At 31.1% G+C, this 20,755-nt stretch overlaps 4 protein-coding genes across 6 annotated transcripts; 2 read left to right on the forward strand and 2 right to left on the reverse strand.

Annotated features, from left to right (window-relative positions):
- Positions 1 to 91: 91 nt before the first annotated feature.
- LOC128392346 (putative uncharacterized protein DDB_G0277255) lies at positions 92 to 7,974 on the reverse strand. The gene is given in 8 exon segments (XM_053352397.1): positions 92 to 771; positions 1,347 to 1,452; positions 3,716 to 4,825; positions 4,828 to 5,989; positions 6,063 to 6,317; positions 6,405 to 6,694; positions 6,942 to 7,405; positions 7,513 to 7,974. Coding segments are annotated over 6 exon segments (3,132 nt in total). The 5' UTR covers positions 6,659 to 6,694; positions 6,942 to 7,405; positions 7,513 to 7,974; the 3' UTR covers positions 92 to 526.
- A 1,620-nt stretch (positions 7,975 to 9,594) lies between these two features.
- Positions 9,595 to 10,600, forward strand: LOC128386305 (small ubiquitin-related modifier-like). Its single transcript, XM_053345327.1, has 2 exons — positions 9,595 to 9,876; positions 9,986 to 10,600. The coding sequence occupies exons 1-2, from the start codon at positions 9,712 to 9,714 to the stop codon at positions 10,139 to 10,141; spliced, it is 321 nt and encodes a 106-aa protein (XP_053201302.1). The 5' UTR covers positions 9,595 to 9,711; the 3' UTR covers positions 10,142 to 10,600.
- A 147-nt stretch (positions 10,601 to 10,747) lies between these two features.
- LOC128386148 (general transcription factor IIH subunit 4-like) lies at positions 10,748 to 13,549 on the forward strand. Of its 2 annotated transcripts, none has more exons than XR_008324877.1 (8): positions 10,748 to 11,553; positions 11,645 to 11,776; positions 11,866 to 12,238; positions 12,310 to 12,393; positions 12,468 to 12,600; positions 12,674 to 12,804; positions 12,879 to 12,981; positions 13,050 to 13,549. XR_008324877.1 is itself a non-coding variant. In XM_053345143.1 (8 exons), exons 2-8 carry the CDS (start codon positions 11,315 to 11,317, stop codon positions 13,158 to 13,160), a joined length of 1,380 nt encoding a protein of 459 aa, XP_053201118.1. In that variant the 5' UTR covers positions 10,748 to 10,993; positions 11,188 to 11,314; the 3' UTR covers positions 13,161 to 13,549. The 2 variants fall into 2 exon arrangements, 1 of the variants encoding a protein (XP_053201118.1); XM_053345143.1 differs by having other exon boundaries at positions 10,748 to 10,993; positions 11,188 to 11,553; positions 12,674 to 12,981.
- Positions 13,550 to 13,742: 193 nt separating this feature from the next.
- On the reverse strand, positions 13,743 to 19,625 carry LOC128386210 (uncharacterized). Of its 2 annotated transcripts, none has more exons than XM_053345215.1 (3): positions 18,789 to 19,625; positions 14,820 to 15,012; positions 13,743 to 14,447 (listed from the first exon to the last, which is right to left on the reverse strand). In XM_053345215.1, the coding sequence occupies exons 1-3, from the start codon at positions 19,096 to 19,098 to the stop codon at positions 13,895 to 13,897; spliced, it is 1,056 nt and encodes a 351-aa protein (XP_053201190.1). In that variant the 5' UTR covers positions 19,099 to 19,625; the 3' UTR covers positions 13,743 to 13,894. The 2 variants fall into 2 exon arrangements, with proteins under 2 accessions (XP_053201190.1, XP_053201183.1); XM_053345208.1 differs by lacking the exons at positions 13,743 to 14,447; positions 14,820 to 15,012 and adding exons at positions 16,087 to 16,696; positions 16,808 to 17,000.
- Between the last annotated feature and the right edge of the window lie 1,130 nt (positions 19,626 to 20,755).

Genomic DNA, 20,755 nt, shown 5'->3' on the forward strand with positions numbered 1-20,755 from the left:
TATTAATTAAATCAATGATCCGATTGAGACAATAACCAGAAAACCAATAATCATGTTTATTTATTAGTTACAATAAATGAGACAATTAAAGTGATTAATGTTATTTACATTTTATTATCATAATTGTTTACGTTTTGTTTGTGAATCAACAATTATTGATTAGTTAATTGTTTTCCAATTAAATCATTTTACATAAAGAAGGGTCAAAAAGTTTTCTTTCAACTCAAAAAAAGCAATTAACTGTATAATCAGTGTAACAATTAATCAAATAAATACCTAAATTGTTACTAATTTGGTTTGGTTTTCAGATGAGATCAAAAGGATTAATTTGATTAGTGGTTAATTATAGTAACATAATCATTCAATTGTGGATATGTTTAAATTGTTAATTTTGTTCATGATTTAGAGATGATGATGTCGATGATGATGGTGGTGATTAAATGATGGAACTGGATTAATTTGTTAATTGTGACGATCGGAGGAATTGATTGATTTGTGAAATTTATCGTTTTTCTGTTACAACTAACTAACTTGAATAGTAATTAAGTTGATTAAGTTTTAGTAAACTAACAAATTGTAGTCGCTTGTGCATCTCATCTCGAGTTAATTGTTCCGTTGATCTTGATTGTTCATCACCAATTAACTGATAACTCGGAGGATTACATTTGCTATAAGGTCCATTTAGAACAAGATTTTGCATCAACTCCAATTCTTTTTCCAATCGTTGTCGAGATTCACTTCCATTTAACATTAAACGATTTAAATCATCTCCTATTGAACAATTAGAACAATTAATTAATTGGTTAAATGAAAGGGAAGAAAAATTAACTAATTGTTTGACTCATTATTTAGTTAGAAAACCAAATAATAACCAACATTATCATTAGCATTTTATTACATCAAACATGTAATTGACTTTCTGGTTTTCGCTGATTAATTGATTAGTAAAAATGATTGATTGTTGTTCATTACAATTTAACTAATTGTTTACTTTAAGCCACACAGGTTTCAGTATCAATCAACAAACCAAATCTAAATCTAAATTGTTATCTAGTCTTTATCATCACGCTAACATTAACTAATATTCAATGATGATGATAACTAAATTGTTGATTTAATTGAAACCAAAGATACTTGGTAATCATGAAAAAAAACAAGATGATTAAACTGAGATTATGGTTAACAATTAACTAGGTGGTTTAATTATCACGCTATTCCCTCATTAACCAATAACAATTTGAATCCATCATACTAATTTGACTGACAAACTTAAGTCAATTAAATTCAAATTGTGAAACTAGACAATTAAAAACTGGTAAGAAATTGCAATTAACTTTGATTGTTACCTTTAGATATTGATCCCATATTAGACAAATCAAGAGCTAAATTAGGAGAGACCATTAAACCAGTTGATTGTGATTTAGTTGATCGTTCATGATTAACATCAATTTTCTGGATCCAAAATGAGAAAAGGGAAAAATTAGACAACAATTAACTCACAATTTGATGATGTTAATGATATTATATCAACATTTAATTAACTGTAAATAGGTTGTGAGTTACATACAATCAATTAAATTAACAGTGATTAGCCAATTGTGATAACTTAGTTAGTTAACTAACCCTATATGATATTGAAGGTAAATTACTTTGAGCATGTTCATCATTTTCATTCAATTAAAATGAATCCGCATCTTTATCAAATTAAAGGAAGATGATAAAAAGGATGATGAAGATAAAGATGATAAATGATGAAAAGAAAGAGAAAATGTTTCTTTAATTTACTTTCTAATTGTATCACATTTATCTTTCTTTTTCTCTCTCTCTCTCTTTCATGATAACATTGAATATGAACATTTATCAATATCTTTCAGGGGATTCCAATGGGAATTCATGATAATATGTGATAATGGAAAAGAAAGAAAAGAAAGAGAAGATAAAAGATTATCTTCTTTTGATGAACTTTTCTCTTCATCCTCTTTATCTTCATCATCTTCATCTTCATCTTCATCTTCATCACTAATGAATTAAATTGTTTCCATGAAAATAATGATGAAAATGAAACTGATTCAAGTTGAATTTCATTTGAGATATTTTCTTGTATATGTTTACCTTTAATGTTTCATTTTGATTGTCAACAATCAAATTAAAGTTTTAATTATTTTCTCAAGTAATTAACTTAAATCATTCTCATCAATTGTTAATATTATTGATCCTGTTGATTATAAATTGTTATTATATTGATTGTATCTTAATGATAATAATCAAATTAGATTTTCTTTCTTTCCTTTTGTTGATCAAAATTGTTAACAATTTAATTTCACAATAATTTAAGATTTAATTAACTAATATATGTATCATTTAGTGATTACAATTAAATACTTTTAACTGTTATATTATGTTGAGAGTTTGAAACTTTTAATATCAATTGAAATTTAATTATTATTGTTTTGCTTTATTTACAATATTAATCAATGTGTCTCTAGTATTATAATTTAAATTGTTGCCTCTCAATTGATTCATTGTGATTAAATTTAATTTAACTTGAATCAATTGTAACTGATTGTTTATTTTTGATCAATGATCCGAGATTTGATTTCCCATGAAAATTGTTCAGTATTTTTGTTGTTCAATTTAATCAAAGTCAAGAGGAAAAGACAAACGATGTTGATCAAAGTTAATTGTTACCATGTAAATTGTGACAATCATTTATTATCAACCATTAACCATTAATAATCAAACCTTTAATCATTATAAAAGTTAAACAGTTGAAGCAAAAAGTAAGAAAAAACAAGAAAAAAAGGTAACAACAATTAACCCGCTACAAGAATTAAGAGCAAAATTAAGGCTCCGTATTATTGTTATAACAATTAAAGACAAAAGTAGTCAAACTGATTACAATTAAGTCATGAATAAAACTAATTAAGATAAAATGTTCATCAACAATCAACATTGAAGGAGAGAAAAAAGAAAATTTAACTTGGATTCCCAGAAGAGTTTGAAACATTTTTAGATGAAAATGATTGTAGATTGAGGGTGGAAATTGTAACTGGGAGTGGGAGTGGGAATATGAGAGGTGGGAAAGGTGATCGTTGAGGTGGAACGAGGTTCGAGTTAACAACTGAATCAATTTGTAATTGTCACTCGAACTACAATCGATCAGGAGAGTTTCATCTTCTACCTTTACGATTTTCATGGTTAAACATTTTCGACGTTTTTTTTTTATTCATAGTCTCAATCATGGAAATTGATTTTGATTCAATGATTAACTCAACTTGATTATCTTATTATTGGTCTAGTTGATTAATTGTAGTTGATTATCTGTTTCTCTTCATGTTCAGGTTAAATTGTTTGTTTACTTTTTTTCAATTTGTCTTTTTTATTTCATCTTCTCCCTTTCAACCAATCGAGTGGATCATTGATTTTGATTTTCTAATTTGATTGTTGTTAAATTGTTGTGTTACCTTTATTTTGATGTGTCTAGTTAACTGTGAAATGACAATTTGATTGTATGGTGACAAATTGTTGATGCCAACAATCAAATTAGATTAAAAGAAAGGGAGAGAGAATCAATTTACTTTTGTTTTCTATTTGTATTTTAAATTGTTGAGAAAATTAATTAGGGTTAATTAACAGACTAATCATGTTACTCTTTAGATGGACAATTGGCTGAATTAATTGTATGTTGATTTAGTGTATTTCTTTATTTACTTACCTCGTAATCATGATTATCAACTTGCTTGTGGTTAGAATTAATTTTTTCAATCATTTCTTGTCTTGTCCAAGTTAATTGTTTATTAATTGGTATTGATTGTTGCTCCTTTTTAATTAGTTCATTTGAATCGAGATAATTTTTCTTGACACGATTTAAATTAACACGAGTTCTTTTACGACAATTAGGACGTTGATTAAGATTATTATTATTATTATTGTTGTTGTTGTTAATTTTATCTTGATTGTCTTGATCTTGATCTTCAATTGTTATTGTCCCACTTTTGATAATCTCTTGATTGTTATCACCACACACGGAAATTGCAATGTTACAATCAACTTGATTTTTACTGTTATTATTATCATCTTCATCATCTTCACCTTCACCAATCACATCAATTAAATCAGCTTCATTGTCACTTGAATTAATTGCTGCTGTTGATTCAGTTACATCATCAGCATCATCAATTGTTGATGATGTTGGTGTAATGGTCATCGGATTATTGGGTGATGATGATTGTTGATCAGAATCTTTGATTGTTGAAGATGAAATTGATTGATTGTTATGTTTGGATGATTGTGATGATAACAGTGATGATTTGGTTGTTATGTTAATTGGTTTGAAAGCTGATACATGGCCAACAATTGGCCCTTGTCCATTGGCGGGGAAAGGGGATGAATTTGATTCAATTAGTGATCGATTCTGAGAAACTGCCGCTGCCGCTGCCGCTGAGGTCAAGAGGAATGATGAGCTGGCCGCTGCATCGATTGGCATCAGCCAGTGGGCTGGATGATGAGGGTGATGGTGAGGGTGGTGTTGATGGTGTGGACTAGAATCGGAGAGATGTGGTGAGTGAAGATGATGAGTTTGATTTGATGAACTTTTTGGTCCATTTGAAGACGAGGAAGAAGAAGCGGCAACGGCAGCGTCCATGACTGGATAAAGTAAATCACTTGGCAAACGATTTGCAACATTAGAACCTGTTGAAACTGCGGCCGCCGCTGCCGCTGCTGCTGCCACGGCTGCGGTAGCTGGGGAACGAGGCCAAAATACACAGCCATAAGGAAGACCCCATGACGATGGCGGTGGATTATGTGTTGATGATGATCCCTTCATTGATCCACTGACACCACCACCTCCTCCCCTGAACTCCAAGACATTAAATCAGCAAAACTTGATCTAAAATCAGCTGGAGTGAGATGTGGATGGTGTGGATTGACTCCATTGAAAGATTTACTTCCTCCCGATGATAACGGTAAGTTTGATGGGTGGAGTGGTGAAGGTGGAGGTTGACCTGATTGGTGACTATTGTTATTTGAAGCACTTGAACTTCCGGTCGGTGGGCAAAGTCTTGATGATGTGGATGAAGATGTTGTGGTTGTTGATGATGATCCGTTCAACATTGATACAGGAAGTGGATAAGGAGGTTTAACTGGGAGTGATGAGAGGGATAAACAATTAACTCCGATTGCAGATGAAGTTAGTCCTTTGATTAAACTTGGATCAAGAAGTGAATTGGGATGAGCATGAGAAGGTGGATGATGATGATTGTGATGATTTGAAGGAGGTGGAAGATGATGAGGAAGATGATGTGATAATAGTGATGAAGATGGTGATGGAAAGGAGTGCAAAGGATGATGATGATGATGATGATGAGGTGGAGTTGGAGTTGATTCAATTGAATCAACTGGACTCTCAAGTCGTTGTTTTTTATCATAGTGTTGTTGAGAGGAAGAAGATGATGAAGATGAAGATGACGAGGAAGATAAATTTTGATGAGAATTTGATGTTGTGTTGACATTCACACCGCCACTTGTGACCGAAGTAGCGTTGAGATTATTATTGTTACCTGATGATGGGGAGGAAGATGAAGATATCCGATTAAGAGAAGATGAAACATTAGAGGAAGAAGAAGATGACGGAGATGATGAAGATAAACTTCCACTGATAACATTAGAAGAAGATGATGAATGAGTGTGATGATGGCGAAGATGATGCCCACCACCACCACCACTTCCACTTCCACCTCCATCACCACTCAGTCCACAAGACATGGCTCGTTTCCTACTTCCGCCATTGAACATGGCTTTCACATCTTCCCAGACTAGATAAACCTCTTCCGTGGGATTACCGTTTAGTTTAATGTGTCGTCTCCACGAATTGAAGTTCGCAGCATCCGGTTGGACATATTTCGAATTGGGCAGTTGATGGGAGTGGAAGATGAATTTGTTGGGCGAAAAAAACAAACCACAATATGTACACTTGATACATTTCGCTCTGCAAAAGAGATCAATTCAATTCAATTCAATTTGATTGGTGAAAATCTATCAAAGTAAAATAAGTTAATTACCTTGAGCTATTATATCTGGAGGGCATGAAACTGCCCTTACATCCCCATGAACAATGGTGATAACAATCAAATGCAAAGTTATCAGGTAATTTGGGTGGAGCTGTTTCGGCTAAGAAAGATTTACAAAGTCGCTCGGCTTCACGTTTGGTTATCATACCACATCGACGGGACGAAACTGGCATAGCCCCAGCTCGTCTTAACAGCTCTAATTGTACGGGAGTACATTGGATACACGTAATTCCAAGTGCAACTCTCCTAAATTGTTGAGCAAGTTGAAAGAATCAGCATGAAAATCAATCAACTTTGTTAAAGGAAACAAAAAATATTCTTAAAAGTTCTTACCTATTGTGAATCTCATTGTAACTGAAACTTTTCAACAGAGTATTTGAAATCTGAGCTAAGCAAAGTCGCTCTACTCCGTCCATGATCAGGGCGATTATTGGTACACCATATAACATTACGGTTCTTACCTCTGAATTTCTGATTGTTGATGAAACATTGTAGTTAATTGTTGCAACTGCAGGAGATGAAGAGGAAGTTGATGGCGATGTAGTTGTACAAGAATCACTATCAACAGATGAATCGTTAGTTGGCATGATGAAGATTCAGAAAAATTTAAACGAAAACAAAAACTTTGACAAATTGAAATAGAAAAACAAAATAATTGAAAATGATTAGTTAATTGTAACAAAAGAAACAAATTTAATGAGAGTTAATTGAATAATAATAATTGGTAAACGCTTGGGATGTTAAAGAGAGAGAGAGAGAGAGACTAGATTAGTTTGACAAGATTAGGATTTGGAAACTAAAAGGATTGGAAATTAGTTTCTTGTTAATACATTGATAAGTTTGATCATGATTTCGATTCGAGATGATCACCTTTGTTTGTAACTAAACGTAAATTGTTACAATCATTTTAATTCAGTTCTATGATGATAAGAAGATGATTGTTATCATATTGTTGAAACTCCGCCTGTCGCCAAATCCTATTGGAGGAAAATGTGATATTAACCAACTCCTCTTTTCCTCCTCTTCTCTTCATCATCGGTAGTCAAGAGGCTTAACCGAAGGATTTTCACTTTGGTCATGCCTCAGATTTAAAGTTACGAGTTCGAGTTCGAGTTCGAGTTCGATGCAGAGACTAATGTTTACATCTTTCATAAAGGTGAACGAAAGCCAGAAAAGGTATAGGACCTCGTGAAAGAATAATTAAATATTGAGAATTAATTATTCGAAAATTCGATAATTATTGATGATTCTAAAGGTAATTTTAATTGTATCGAAATTTTCTCTCGGTTGTGTATATTGTGTGGGATTCTGAAAACAAATACACTTAACGATGGCTAAAATTGTGAAGAAAAGAAAAAAATTTAACTGAATGAATTAGTTTTTGATTGTTGAAAGAGAAAATGTGAATTTTGTTTTGATTTCTTTTTATGGATGGACTTACATGATGGAACTTGAGGTGACCCATGAAGAGATAACATCCTTTGGAATACCTTGATCGATAAATAACAATCTAATTACATATGTTTTCGCCAATGGAGGTAATTGTCCGAAAATAGCAAGACAACAAGAAGAGCTTTTTGAATAGAGTTTGTCAATAATTTGAGGGCTGAGATTCTTGACATAGTCACCGAGATTGGAAGATTTGATTGCAGATTTAGAAGAAGATGAGACAAGAGACATGATGATGATGATGATGATAAAAGTGATGATATTGGTTAATCCTTGTATTCTTATTAAAGGAAAATAAATGGATGCTAATCAGCAAGAAACCAAAAGAATCCTAAACGAGGTCTCTTTCCAATGGTAATAAAATCTTCCAGTTAAATGGTTATTAAGAGATCAAGACAAGTTGACATTTGATTCAATTGCGACACCAAAAGTATCAAGAGAATGATAATGATGATATAAAAAATCAACAGAAATTCAAATATAAATACAAATATAAATATGAAACAATTGGTTATTCTTGAAAGAGATAAACAGCCAAACCGTTGATAAAGATGATTTCCACGGAGACTCATAAACACAATAACACGATGACATCAACTGGTTTCGTCAAATAATAATCACAACTCTTGATTTATTGATTAGCAAAAGAATAATTAATTTCACTTTATTCAAAATAAACATTCAATTTGTTGATTGAACAGTTTTAGAAAATGAGATCAGTTTGAATCTACTCCAACAACACTTCTTTCTTTTCATCTCTTCCTTCTGATCAATGGAACAACGAGCAGCGGGAATGCAAAACGCTTTAGATTGTTTGAGAAAATAGTGAGATATGATGCGATGTAAATGGAAGCATGATGAAATGAGACAATAATCATTTATTGATGATGAATGATTACTGGTTTGATGCCTGAGAAGGCGAAGGAAAGCTAGTTAGGAGAGAGAGAGTGTGTGTGAAAGAGAGAGAGAGAGATAGAGAGGAAAGGATAAGGAAAGAGTTGATAGAAAGAAATAGAGGCGAGACGGACGATTCCATCTCAGTAATTTGGTTGTTTGATGAAAGAGGAAAACGACGAGAAGAGAAAAAAGAAAAGAAGAAAGGAAAGAAAGAAAGGAAAAAGGAAAGCGAAAGAAAAAGAGATAGAGAAAGAAAGATGAAAGAGAAAAGACGCCTTTGAACATGGAATCACGAATCTGTTTGTTCATTCTTTAGCAGCCGTGATCCAAAGCCTCATCAGCCTGGTCCCTCATTCTCCATCAATTGCTTAGGAGTATCTGTATCATTGATACATCATCACAGTCCTCAAACTCGAAAAAGTAAATAAAACATTAGTAATCCATCACAAAGACACCAAAACAACCACATCTATGATCTGACAACCGTCACTGTAAGATTTCAATTTTCCCATTGCTGTGGTCATTTTAACTGAATCATTTGAATCTGATCGACAACCCAGAATATACCAGGCATTCCTCACCGATCTTAGTGATTCCATAGTTCAAGATAATTAGTCAAAGACAATTATTCTATTAAGAATAAAGATAAAACATTAAATCCATCTTTGTTTCAAGAAAATGAAATTGAAAAATCCGACAACAAAAATTTCAACAGACGTCTTTTGAACAAATACTTGTTTTTGAATAGAATAGCAAAAATAATCGTTTTTCCTACTAATTCACCTGTACCCATTTAATCAACCCAAAAACATTTAATTCAACAAGCTGATCTTCAATTAAGACAAAGAATCAATTTAAGTTGAAACTCTGGTCGAGTTCAAATAATCCAGTTAACTTTTTGATTCGAAAGTGTCGACATCTGTTGAATGTGGTGATCGAACGACACTTTTTGAAGAGCAGTTAATTTTTTTACCAGTGATTAAATCATCAACTTGTTGAATTAAATGTTTTTAGGTTGATTGATTAAGTGAATGGATTTTTGAATTGGATTGAAATTAGGAAAAACGATTAATTTTTGCTAATTTGATTCTATTCAAAGAGAGCGGGTAAGTTTGTTTGTTCGAAAGTAGCGACATCTGTTGATGTGAAGAAGTTTTTTTGTTGTCGGATTTTTTTTCAATTTCATTTTTCTTGAAACCAAAGATTGAGATTTTTAATTGTTTTATCATTTCTTTTTATTTCTTAATAGAATAATTGTCTTTTGACTAATTAAATTCTTACCTTTTTTTGAACTATGGAATCACCTAAAGATAATAAATCCGGTGTTGAAGGAGGTGGTGATGCCAATTCTGAGTATATTAAACTTAAGGTTGTCGGTCAAGATTCAAATGAGATTCATTTTAGAGTTAAAATGACCACAGCAATGGGAAAATTGAAAAAATCTTACAGTGAACGAGTGGTAAGTTGTCATGATCTATAGTTAATGTGATGTTTTCTAGTGTCTTTTATTTGTTATGGAAAAGATTACTAATGTGTTTATTTATCTTTTTGTTTGATTGTTTTTTCAGGGTGTACCAGTTACCTCTTTGAGGTTCTTATTTGATGGTCGCCGTATCAATGATACAGATACTCCTAAGCAATTGGAAATGGAAAATGACGATGTTATTGAGGTTTACCAAGAACAATCTGGAGGCTTTGGAGGCAACATATTTTTTGGCTGCTAAAAGAAAAGAATAGACAAAACAAAAGATTCGTGATTCCATGTTCAAAGAAAAAAGCGTCACCTTCTCTTACCTCTCAATCTCAATCTTTATCTATTTTCTTCTCTTTTCTCTTTTTCTTCGCTTTTTCCTTTTTTCCTTTCCTTTTTCTTTCCTTTTCTTTTTCTTCTCTTTTTCTTCTCGTCGTTTTCCACTTTCATTTTTTCAAATCAAACAACCAAATTACTGAGATGGAATCATTTCGTCTCATGTCTTCTTGCCTCTATTTTCTTTTCTATCAACTCTTCCATCTTTATCCCTTTCCACTCTCTCTCTCTCTCTCTCTATCTCTCACACACACACACACAAACTCTTTCTCTCTCTCTAACTAGCTTTTTCCTTTTCGCCTTCTCTAGGCATCAAACCACAGTAATTAACATTCATCATCAATAAATGATTATTGTAATTGTTTAACATCTCTCATTTTAATCATGCTTCCATTTACATCTTGCATCATATCAATACTATTTTTCTCAAACAATCTAAAGCGTTTTTGCTTCTATTCCCTTGCACTTTCGGTTGTTCCATTGATCAGAAAAGAAGAAGAAAAAAGATGAAAAGAAAGAAAAGAAAAGTGTTGCCATTGGAAACGTAGATTCAAACTGATCTCATTTTCTAAAACATTTTCTGTTCAATCAACAAATTGAATGTTTATTTTTTAAGAATAAAAGTGAAATTAATTATTCTTTTTAATTTACTAATCAATAAATCAAGAGTTGTGATTATTATTTAAGACGAAACCAGTTGATGTCATCTCATGTTATTGATGTTTATGAGTCTCCATGTGAAGACACAAGGGATCATCTTTATCAACCGGTTTGGCTTTTTTTGTTTATCTCTTTTCAAGAATAACCTTTAATTGTTTCCATATTTATATTTGTATTTATATTTGAATTTCTATTGTTGATTTTTAATTAATATCATCATTATCATTCTCTTGATACTTTTGGTGTCGCAATTGAATCAAATGTCAACTTGTCTTGATCTCTTAATAACCATTTAACTGGAAGATTTTATTACCATTGGAAAGAGACCTCGTTTAGGATTCTTTTGGTTTCTTGCTGATTAGCATCCATTTATTTTCCTTTAATAAGAATACAAGGATTAACCAATATCATCACTTTTATCATCATCATCATGTCTCTTGTCTCATCTTCTTCTAAATCTGCAATCAAATCTTCCAATCTCGGTGACTATGTCAAGAATCTCAGCCCTCAAATTATTGACAAACTCTATTCAAAAAGCTCTTCTTGTTGTCTTGCTATTTTCGGACAATTACCTCCATTGGCGAAAACATATGTAATTAGATTGTTATTTATCGATCAAGGTATTCCAAAGGATGTTATCTCTTCATGGGTCACCTCAAGTTCCATCATGTAAGTCCATCCATAAAAAGAAATCAAAACAAAATTCACAATTCAAACTCACATTTTCATCTTGTTTTTCCTTCTCTTTTTCTATACAAAGTGAACACAATGAGGCTGTTTCTATGCTCACCGATTTAAGAATTTGGTCTGAATCACCAATCCATGGAGGATTACCTGGATTAAAGTTGAATAGTACCTTCAAGAACAACCTGCAAGTTGCACTTCTCGGAGGGTTAGTGATTACACATCTAAATTTGTCTTCTATTCAAAACCATCATTCCACTCGTGTCTTATATCTATTTCTCCTATGTTTTCTACCAGAGGCGATTCTTGGGTAATTAAAGCGGCCGAAGATAAAGATAAACATGGACGAGATCTCTCTTTCCTCAATCAATATGCTTTAGAAAGATGGGAATGTATCTTACATTTCATGGTTGGATCTCAGGGGGATAAAGAAAGTGTTTCGGCTGATACAGTTAAAACATTGTCTCACGCTGGTTTGATAAAATATGATCCATCTACTCAGGAACCTCCATCGATTACAGCTGATGGTTTTCAATTTCTTCTTATGGACACCAAATCTCAAGTTTGGTACTTCTTGTTACAATATTTAGGTACAGTGGAAAGTAAAAAGATGGATTTGGTTGAATGTTTAACAGTCCTATTTCAAATTAGCTTTTTGACACTAGGAAAGGTAAATGATTATTTCCTTTTATTAGATTGAGTCATTTTTCAGCTTCTCTTTTTTTTTCCTTCTTCTTTCAGGGTTACTTAACATCTTCTGTCAGTGAATCAATGGCGAATTTTTTTCAAAACCTCAGAGAATTTGGTCTAATCTACCAAAGGAAGGTAAATTTCGATGAAATTCTTGATATTATCTCATTTAAAAAGTTAATTTTTATCAATTTCTTACTAAATTACAGCGTAAAGATGGACGTTTCTATCCAACCAAACTAGTCATCAATTTAACCGCCAATTCAAGTAGCTCTCAAGTGGATTCTAAACGGGAAGGTTTCATCATAGTGGAAACTAATTTTCGTGTCTTTGCTTATACAAGTAATTAGATAAAAAAAGTCTAAAACTATTTGATCAGAATTTTCTTAATTGTTTGTTTCAATCTTTCATTCAGATTCATCTCTAAAAATGGCATTAGTTGCTTTATTTACTGAGATGCAATATCGACTACCCAATGTTGGAATCGGTTTGTTAAATCGTGATAGTATAAGACAAGCACTTAAAAATGGAATCACCGCTGAGCAGGTAATTTGCTTTCTTCGAGCCCACGCTCACCCCAAGATGAAACGATTGCCTCCAACTGTTGTTGATCAAATTAGATTATGGGAAATTGAACGAGATCGATTTATTTTCAAAGAGGGATCACTTTACAATCAATTCTTGTCTCAAGGAGATTTTCAACTGCTTCGCAATTACGCAAATGTGAGTTAATTCAGCTAACACCAATCAGCCTTTACTAATAATTGTTTCTAAATCTTTCTAATTTTTAGGACGCTGGTCACCTGATTTGGGATAATCCAAGTAAACGAGTGATGGTCGTTACAAATGCTGGACACGATGATGTTAGAAGATTTTGGAAGAGACACAAGAAAGACCATTAAAGGAGAGAAAATTTTCAAAAAATATTCTTCAGTATTTTCCCTTGATGAGCAAAATTCAATTCTTACCTTTCACCTTCATCAACTTCCTGGCTTATTGATCATCTTTGTCATTCCAAGGATATGTTCATATTTATATGTTTATGTGTCTATACAAAGTTTAAAAATTTTATTGATTGTTGATAGAAAATCAAATGTCAGTCAAATTGTTATAACTTTACTGACATAACTGATAAATCCTTCAAATCTATCATTTTCATCTCATCACTATCAATTGTTTATTCAAAAGTGTTTCTCATTGTTTTCACAAATGTAAATAACCTAACAATTTATATTGATAACAAAAAAAAAACATGATTAGTAATATTTTCTTATTACTAATAATCAATCAATTATATGATCTCTCAAGTGCATATTAAGCTATCATTTCAACATGTATAGCGTATTGTTACTTGAGCTTAATTGTTGTGAATGAAAACTTGTTTATTGAAGAAAGAAACAAACAAATAGAAAGAAATTAACAACAATTAAGGTCAACATTGATAATTATCATTTTTATTGATTGACTTTTAATTTAAGTAAATCTGAATAATATAATCACCTTGTAATTGATCAACATTTTCACAATAATCAAAAACTAAATGGACAATTTTACACCAAGGCAACAGAATCAATTCGATAACAATTTAGCTAAGACACTAATTAACTTCTCTAATTGTGTAACATACCTTTGGAAATTAATATGGAGAAAAGTTCGGGGTATGTATACAATAGATTCGATTCCAATCGACTTTTGGAATTGATTTGACAAACAATCGAGGTAAATCTTCATTTTTCTTTAATCCCAATTTAGTTGCTATTCTTAATCCTCCAGGATTACAATCTGGAGTCATAAAGTCCAAGCCAGTGGTCAGAGCAACAGGTAAATTGGTGATTAAATTGTAGACAATTAATTCAGCAACGGCATCGTTATTGGCGTAAATGGGTCCGGCCATTGCTCGATTAATGTTATTGGTCCGAATACAACCAAAGCCAACAATTGAATTATTGTCCTTATCAATTGCGACCATAGAGAGAGCATCCAATTCGTTGAAAGTTAATTTAAGTAAATTGGATCGATCATAATTAACTACCCGTTGATCATAATTGATCACTTTTCTCTGTAAAATCTCATCGTTTGTCATACATTTAATCTCAATGTTGGCGATTCCTTTGACAAGATCGTCCGTTTTCAAAGAAGTGCCTTCATACTCGAGCACTTTAATTGTATCCTCAACTCGAAAACCAGCTCTAGACAATTAATCACAATTAACGTGAAAAGTTGGAAAATCAAGCAAAAAGAGAAACAGAAAATCAATCATCTAAAAAAAGAAATCAAGTTTTCGTCAAGACCAAATAATTAACTAATCACAACAATCGATTAAACAATTAAAAATGAATCTAAATTGTTTCAAATGTTATAATCAGGTTGTCAAATCAAAGACAATCAACCAATGATTATCCCAAAATGTAACAATCAACATAATCGAAAGACTCAAAATGATAAGTTAATGTGATTAAAACAAAATACTAAATCATTTTCAACTGAGAACGGTCAATACTGTACCTCTAATCTTGACTAATTATCTTAATCACTATCACAATTAGTTAATAAATACTCACTTGTCTCGATAAGTAATCAAATGCTTGGGAACAGCATAAAGACCAACATTTTTATCACCAATATGAGACATCATTTGTTTCCACATCGAGGTGCCAATACCTTTGCCCTGAAAAGCGGGTTTAACGGCGTAAAGGCCAATGAAGCCGACATTGGGGTCAACAAAGACTCCAGCGCAACAACCGACAATTTGGCCTGTCAGATATATTGATCATAATGTGCTCCAATTAATCACAATTAGTGACATAAAACACTCAAGAATAGAAACACATCAACATGCTAGAAATGAATTGACGATAATTACAAACAATCAACATTAAAATCCAATAGGAAACATTTAATTTCTAATTGTGATTAACTTTCTTATTTTCGATTATTATTAATTGTAGATGAACATTTAATCATAAACGTTGACAACAATTTAATCTTGAATCAAATCAAATCGAAACTCAATTTAACCCTCCGAATAATAATCATCACAATCTTAATTGTTCATCAAATATTCCGATTCAAGAGTCTTCACAATTATACTCACCATTGTTGTAAATTAATTAATCTAGTTGATTGTTGAACAATTTGAGAGATATTTTCACCTTCCATCAACAATTAACAAATCAATGGAGAAAAATATTATTATTATTAACAATAAGAATCTAGGTTATTGTGTTAATAGAAGAGGAAAATTAATTATTTTCCAATTAAATTAATCAATCAAGTTATTGATTTGGTGACGAAATCATATTCAAGTTAATCAATATAAATTGTTGATTATATTTTAATCATTTCAATTTAATCTCTGCTAATATCTCACTTAATTGTTATTGATTGTTCATCTCCAGGTACATTGAAAATAATCAATTTAACACAATTAACGTTGTTGTATCTTCATTAATTGTTGTCTATTGGTTGATTAATTGTCTTTTAATCACTGGAACAGAAACAAGTTAATTGTGACCATGCAAAGAGTAACAATTAAGAAAAAGAGACAATTTTCATCTCGATCCAGAAACTAATTTCTTCCTAATTGTTTTACCCGAGTTTTGATTATCTTTTGATTATATTGATTAATTTTTTTCTTCTTTTTTTGATTAATATTGTTTTTAATTGTTATTTTTTTTTTCGTTTCGTCATTTATTTAATCAACTTGGTTGATGGTCTGTGCTTCATGGTGCGTCTTTCAAATCCATTAAGGAATTAATCAAAAGGAAGGAGATTAAGTTAATCTGATTGTTGATCCTTCATTGGTCCGTGTAATTTATTAATAGTTGATTGGTGCTGATGATGATGGTGATTTAATTGTAATCAAACGACTGTATAATTTGGTGAGGTGATACAATAAACTTGATTCCAATTGAGTTTCGGACAAAAGGAGCGAAACAATCGAGGTAGAATGTGATCTTGTTGACAATTTAACTTGCTCGCAATTTGATTGATGAAGGTTTGATTGGTGTTTGGTGCCATTAAATGATAGCCACAGGTTTTAGCCAAAGGGAATTGGTCAATCAACTGACCAAACAAAAGCTCAGCAATTTCAGGTGTTTGAGCAAAAAGTGGACCAAAAAGCGCTCGATCCATATTCGTGGTGTGTATGTTACCATAGCCCAATAGGGAACCCGTTGTAACCTCAATTGCTGCTAAACACAAAGCATCAGGTTCTGATATGATTAAGGGTAACAATTTACTCCTATCATGTCCGGTCACTGATTGGTCATAGGAGATAATTTTATTCATTATCTCATCATCACCATCATTAACCATCACTCTAATCAGATTAACATTATCTATGGATTGGATTAAATTGCAAATGGTTTCTGGTGATGTTAATCCAATTCTTTTATATTCAATTATTTTCACCTCATCTTCAATCTCCAATTTAGCTCTTGATTGAGTACAATTAAAAGATAATTAGAATTAGAACTTTTTTCCTTCCAATTCTATCTCACTCTCTCTCTCTCTCTCTCTCTCTCTCTCTTAACTAATTGTAACTTACTTGTTCTTATATGTTTCATATTGATCTTCGATGGCCAAAAGTCCAACATTCTTATCGCCAACATGGGTCATCATTTGTCGCCAAACAGCAATTCCGACACCTTTAGATTGATATTCAGGTCGAACGGCATAAAGTCCAATGAACGCGGTACTTGGTTCGATAAAAACTGCCCCCACTTCACCGATGATACTTCCTGAGATTGAGTAACGAACCCATGGTTAGTTTTCTTGAGAAGATACAACAATTTACCCTCAAATTGTAGTTAATTAATCAATCTTACAATCGAAAACAATTTAAAATTAACCTTGATCGCGCTTCGGTCAACATTTCAATAGGTAAATGACCACAACAACAAAAAGCGTTTTAATAATAAAACAAAATTCTCAGGCTACAATTACCATCATTATCCTTAATTGTGATTGTAATTAGTTTGTGTGCATAGTGGTTTACGTATTGTTGATTAAGATGATATTATTATTACTTAATCATCATCACCTTGAAAATTATCATCCTTATAATAATTCATTCAAAAAGGTTGGAAACATTTACCATCCTTTAAATAAAGTCAACAATTAAAAATTAGTTAAAATATAACAAAGCAAAAAACATAATCAATTGAACAATTTAAATGCTCAGGCAATAGATTCAAGCAATTTAGTTGATTAGATTGACGTTTTTTTTTGTGTTCAAGGAGCAAAAAAATTGATCATTATTTTCATCATCTATTCACAATCAATCAATTGATTGTCTATTCAACTAAACGGTTCAATAAGTTGATTGTCATCATCATGATTAAGGTGATTTAATTATATTGGAAGGAAAAAGAATTTAGAAAATTTTTTTTCTCTATTACCTAATAAACTACAAATAATAATAAATAATAAACTCGAAGGTGATCAATAAATGTTATCCAACAATCAACTAAATTGTTCTCGCCATTTTTGATTCTCCCTAGATTAATATTAAACTCCTAAGAGTTATTATCATCATGAAGATTATTATGATTTCCAGGAAACTGAATAATCTCCCATGGAAAGGAAAAAAAAATAAGGTCAATAGAGATTCTGGTTGGAATGTCAAACAATCAACTCACAGAATTAAACTAATCATTATGAATCATCTCTCTATTCATTCATCGTATATTTTACATGGGATTTAATTCAGTTGAAAGGTGAAAATGTAAATTTAATACAAAGATGACGATGATTAAACTTGATGTATGTTAATCATCATCTAAATTGTTGATATGGAATTCACATTAAACTTGATTAAAAATCTCATTAATTATTTTCTCCATTGTTATCATACATTTTTTTCCTGAATTCTGTAAGAATTAATTGTTCATTAATCAATGTAAATCTATTTTTTTCTGTCCCTTTTAATCATTATTATTAACCCTTAATCGTTGACGGTTAATTAACTGATCACTTTAATTATTTCGTTGGTATATTGATAATATTAATTCTGGTTAATTGTTTTCTTTCAAGGTATTAGTTAGTTAATTTTTTTTCCTCTTCCTCTCATATTGTTAACAAAACCATTAAATTGTAATTCTAAATTCAGATTAACATGATTTACCATGATAATCGGATTTATTTAATTTTAAACATTTTCTATTCATTTTCTTGGTTAATTTAATCATTATTTATTGTTGATAATCCGGATTAACAATCAGTTGGTTACTTTGAGCAATTTAAATCTCATGCAAATATTATCAATTGAAAAGCTTAATTGAGATTCAACTTGTAATAATTTAGATTGACAATTAAGCACAATTTAAATTTTCTAAAAAAAAGGGAAACAACAAGAAACAAACTAATGAGAAACAAGAAAATGACAACAAACAACCAACGACAATACAAGACAATTAGATTGAATTCTAGTGATTGATTAACTATCTGATTAGGTGATTAGGGTGACATTCAAATAGATGATTAAGATTAATTGTTGATTCTTTTTTCTCTATCAATTGGAAACTTACCATCATTCTCATTAACAGCAACATAAAAACCTTCAGGATCGATGGTTAGGAAACTTTGGATTGTATTGGTTCCCTCATAGAGACCAATTTCTTTCCATACCATTAGAACTTCATCAATGTCCTCGAATTTCATCCTTCGAACATGATATTTGATTCCATCAGGTGTAATTCCGGTTGAAAGGATCATCTTTGTATCTTCCTGTTTAACTGAATCATCAATGTTCACCTTAACCTCCTCCTTGACCAACTGACCACTGTTGTTATTGTGAACAACAATTTTGTTACTATTTTCACTCAAAGTGGTTGTCATTTTGTCAACAATTGATTGACACAATGATTTTAACTTATCCAGAATCAATAACTTCGTAATTTCAAATCAGCTGATTAATCAATTAATGATTTCACAATAAACGATTAATGAACTTAAGCTGAAAAAAAAACTAAGATCAGAAAGAAAAGACAATTAGTTGATTATATAATTTGTTTCCTTTCAAAATTGCTGATTATTGATGATTTTATGGTTAATAATATGATTGTTGACTTAATGATGATGAAAGGATATTGATCAAAATCACTTCGGTTCAATGGGTTGAATAATTATATTGGTGTTGAATTGATTTTACTCAATTATAACGGTGGTTTTCATGGGTTAATCAACCGAGTTGTTATATAATAATTAATTGTTATCAACAAAATATCAACAGGCAAATGATTTCAATTGTTGATCATTGATCAATATATGATCTGTGATGATTAATACTTTCAATAATATCTCTATGAGTATGTTAGATATGATGAGGGAAATGTTCATACGAAACCTTTACATTCATATGGTTGTTTTTTGTTCATATCATCAGAGAGACTCCTTGATCATCATCATCATCATCATCATCATCTCTCTCTCTCTCTCTCTCTCTCTCTCTCTTTGTCTTCCAGATGATAATCGATAAAATTTCATTGGAGATGATGAAAACTTGGCTTCTTTCAATTCTGATTCTGCTCAGCAATTCATCCTTCAGGCTTGACGATTATCACCAACTATCATCAACCTCATTATCTTCATCATCTTCAGAATCTTCATCCTTGAAATTTTTTTCTTCCAGAGGGAAAAAAACTACAAAGGATTTCGTTTACGTTGATATCATTTTCCAATACAATTAAATGTTCAGGTTCATTTGAAGGACAATTAAAGTTGATGATTTAAAAGTTAATTGCTTCTGGTTGATTGAGATATTTCCGTAGGTGTTAATAATATCATTAATATTAATATAAAAATAATTCATCTTAATTGATTCAACTTAAATTTTATTATCAAAACGATTCAATCTCAATGTAGTGATTACCTTTAATTGTTTTGCTGGTTAACCGTCTCAATTTATTTTAAATATCTAATTGTTTATAATATAAACGATGTCAATTTTAATTGTTGTCAATCCGGTTGTAATTAAAATTAGATGTCAATTCACATTTTAACAATATAACAATTTAAATTTGTCACAATTAACGTTCACTATCATTGTTAATTTAATTTCTGACCTTGTCCATGTCAAATTTTGTTTATTTATATCTTGATGATTTAATATTATCTTGTAATTAGTTGATTGTTTGTAATCAACTCAACAATAACAATTAATTAACTTATCGTTGAACAAAAAGTTTGAAACAATTTACCCGGAAACAATTAAATAGGAAACGAAACCTTTAATCAACAATTAACCTTAGGCAATAAAAGACAAACAGAAAAAGATTTCAATTAATTGTGAAAGTTAATTTAATTCTAACCATAGGTAACAATCAAGTTAATTTGGTGGAAATTTCTTAATTTAAACCATTTAGATTTAGGCCTTGACCTTAATTTGGTTACAATTACAATTAAATCAAACACCATTTATGTAAATTTACACCAACAATCAAAATTGTTGCCCATTTACAATTAAAGAATTAAAAAAATAACCATTTCAATTGTT

This window comes from Panonychus citri, unplaced genomic scaffold (genome assembly GCF_014898815.1).
Source record: "Panonychus citri isolate SS breed McGregor unplaced genomic scaffold, ASM1489881v1 Contig00001, whole genome shotgun sequence".
In the NCBI taxonomy this organism is placed as follows: Eukaryota; Metazoa; Arthropoda; class Arachnida; order Trombidiformes; family Tetranychidae; genus Panonychus; species Panonychus citri.

Coding starts and splice junctions, on each gene's coding strand:
- LOC128386305 (XM_053345327.1), top strand. CDS start 9,712: ATGGAATCACCTAAAGATAATAAATCCGGTGTTGAAGGAGGTGGTGAT. Junction 9,877..9,985: donor AATCTTACAGTGAACGAGTG/GTAAGTTGTCAT, acceptor TTGTTTTTTCAG/GGTGTACCAGTTACCTCTTT.
- LOC128386148 (XM_053345143.1), top strand. CDS start 11,315: ATGTCTCTTGTCTCATCTTCTTCTAAATCTGCAATCAAATCTTCCAAT. Junction 11,554..11,644: donor GTCACCTCAAGTTCCATCAT/GTAAGTCCATCC, acceptor TTCTATACAAAG/TGAACACAATGAGGCTGTTT. Junction 12,601..12,673: donor TCGTGTCTTTGCTTATACAA/GTAATTAGATAA, acceptor TCTTTCATTCAG/ATTCATCTCTAAAAATGGCA.
- LOC128386210 (XM_053345208.1), bottom strand. CDS start 19,098: ATGACAACCACTTTGAGTGAAAATAGTAACAAAATTGTTGTTCACAAT. Junction 17,001..18,788: donor TGCTGTTAATGAGAATGATG/GTAAGTTTCCAA, acceptor ACTCAATCTCAG/GAAGTATCATCGGTGAAGTG. Junction 16,697..16,807: donor TATGAAACATATAAGAACAA/GTAAGTTACAAT, acceptor TACTCAATCAAG/AGCTAAATTGGAGATTGAAG.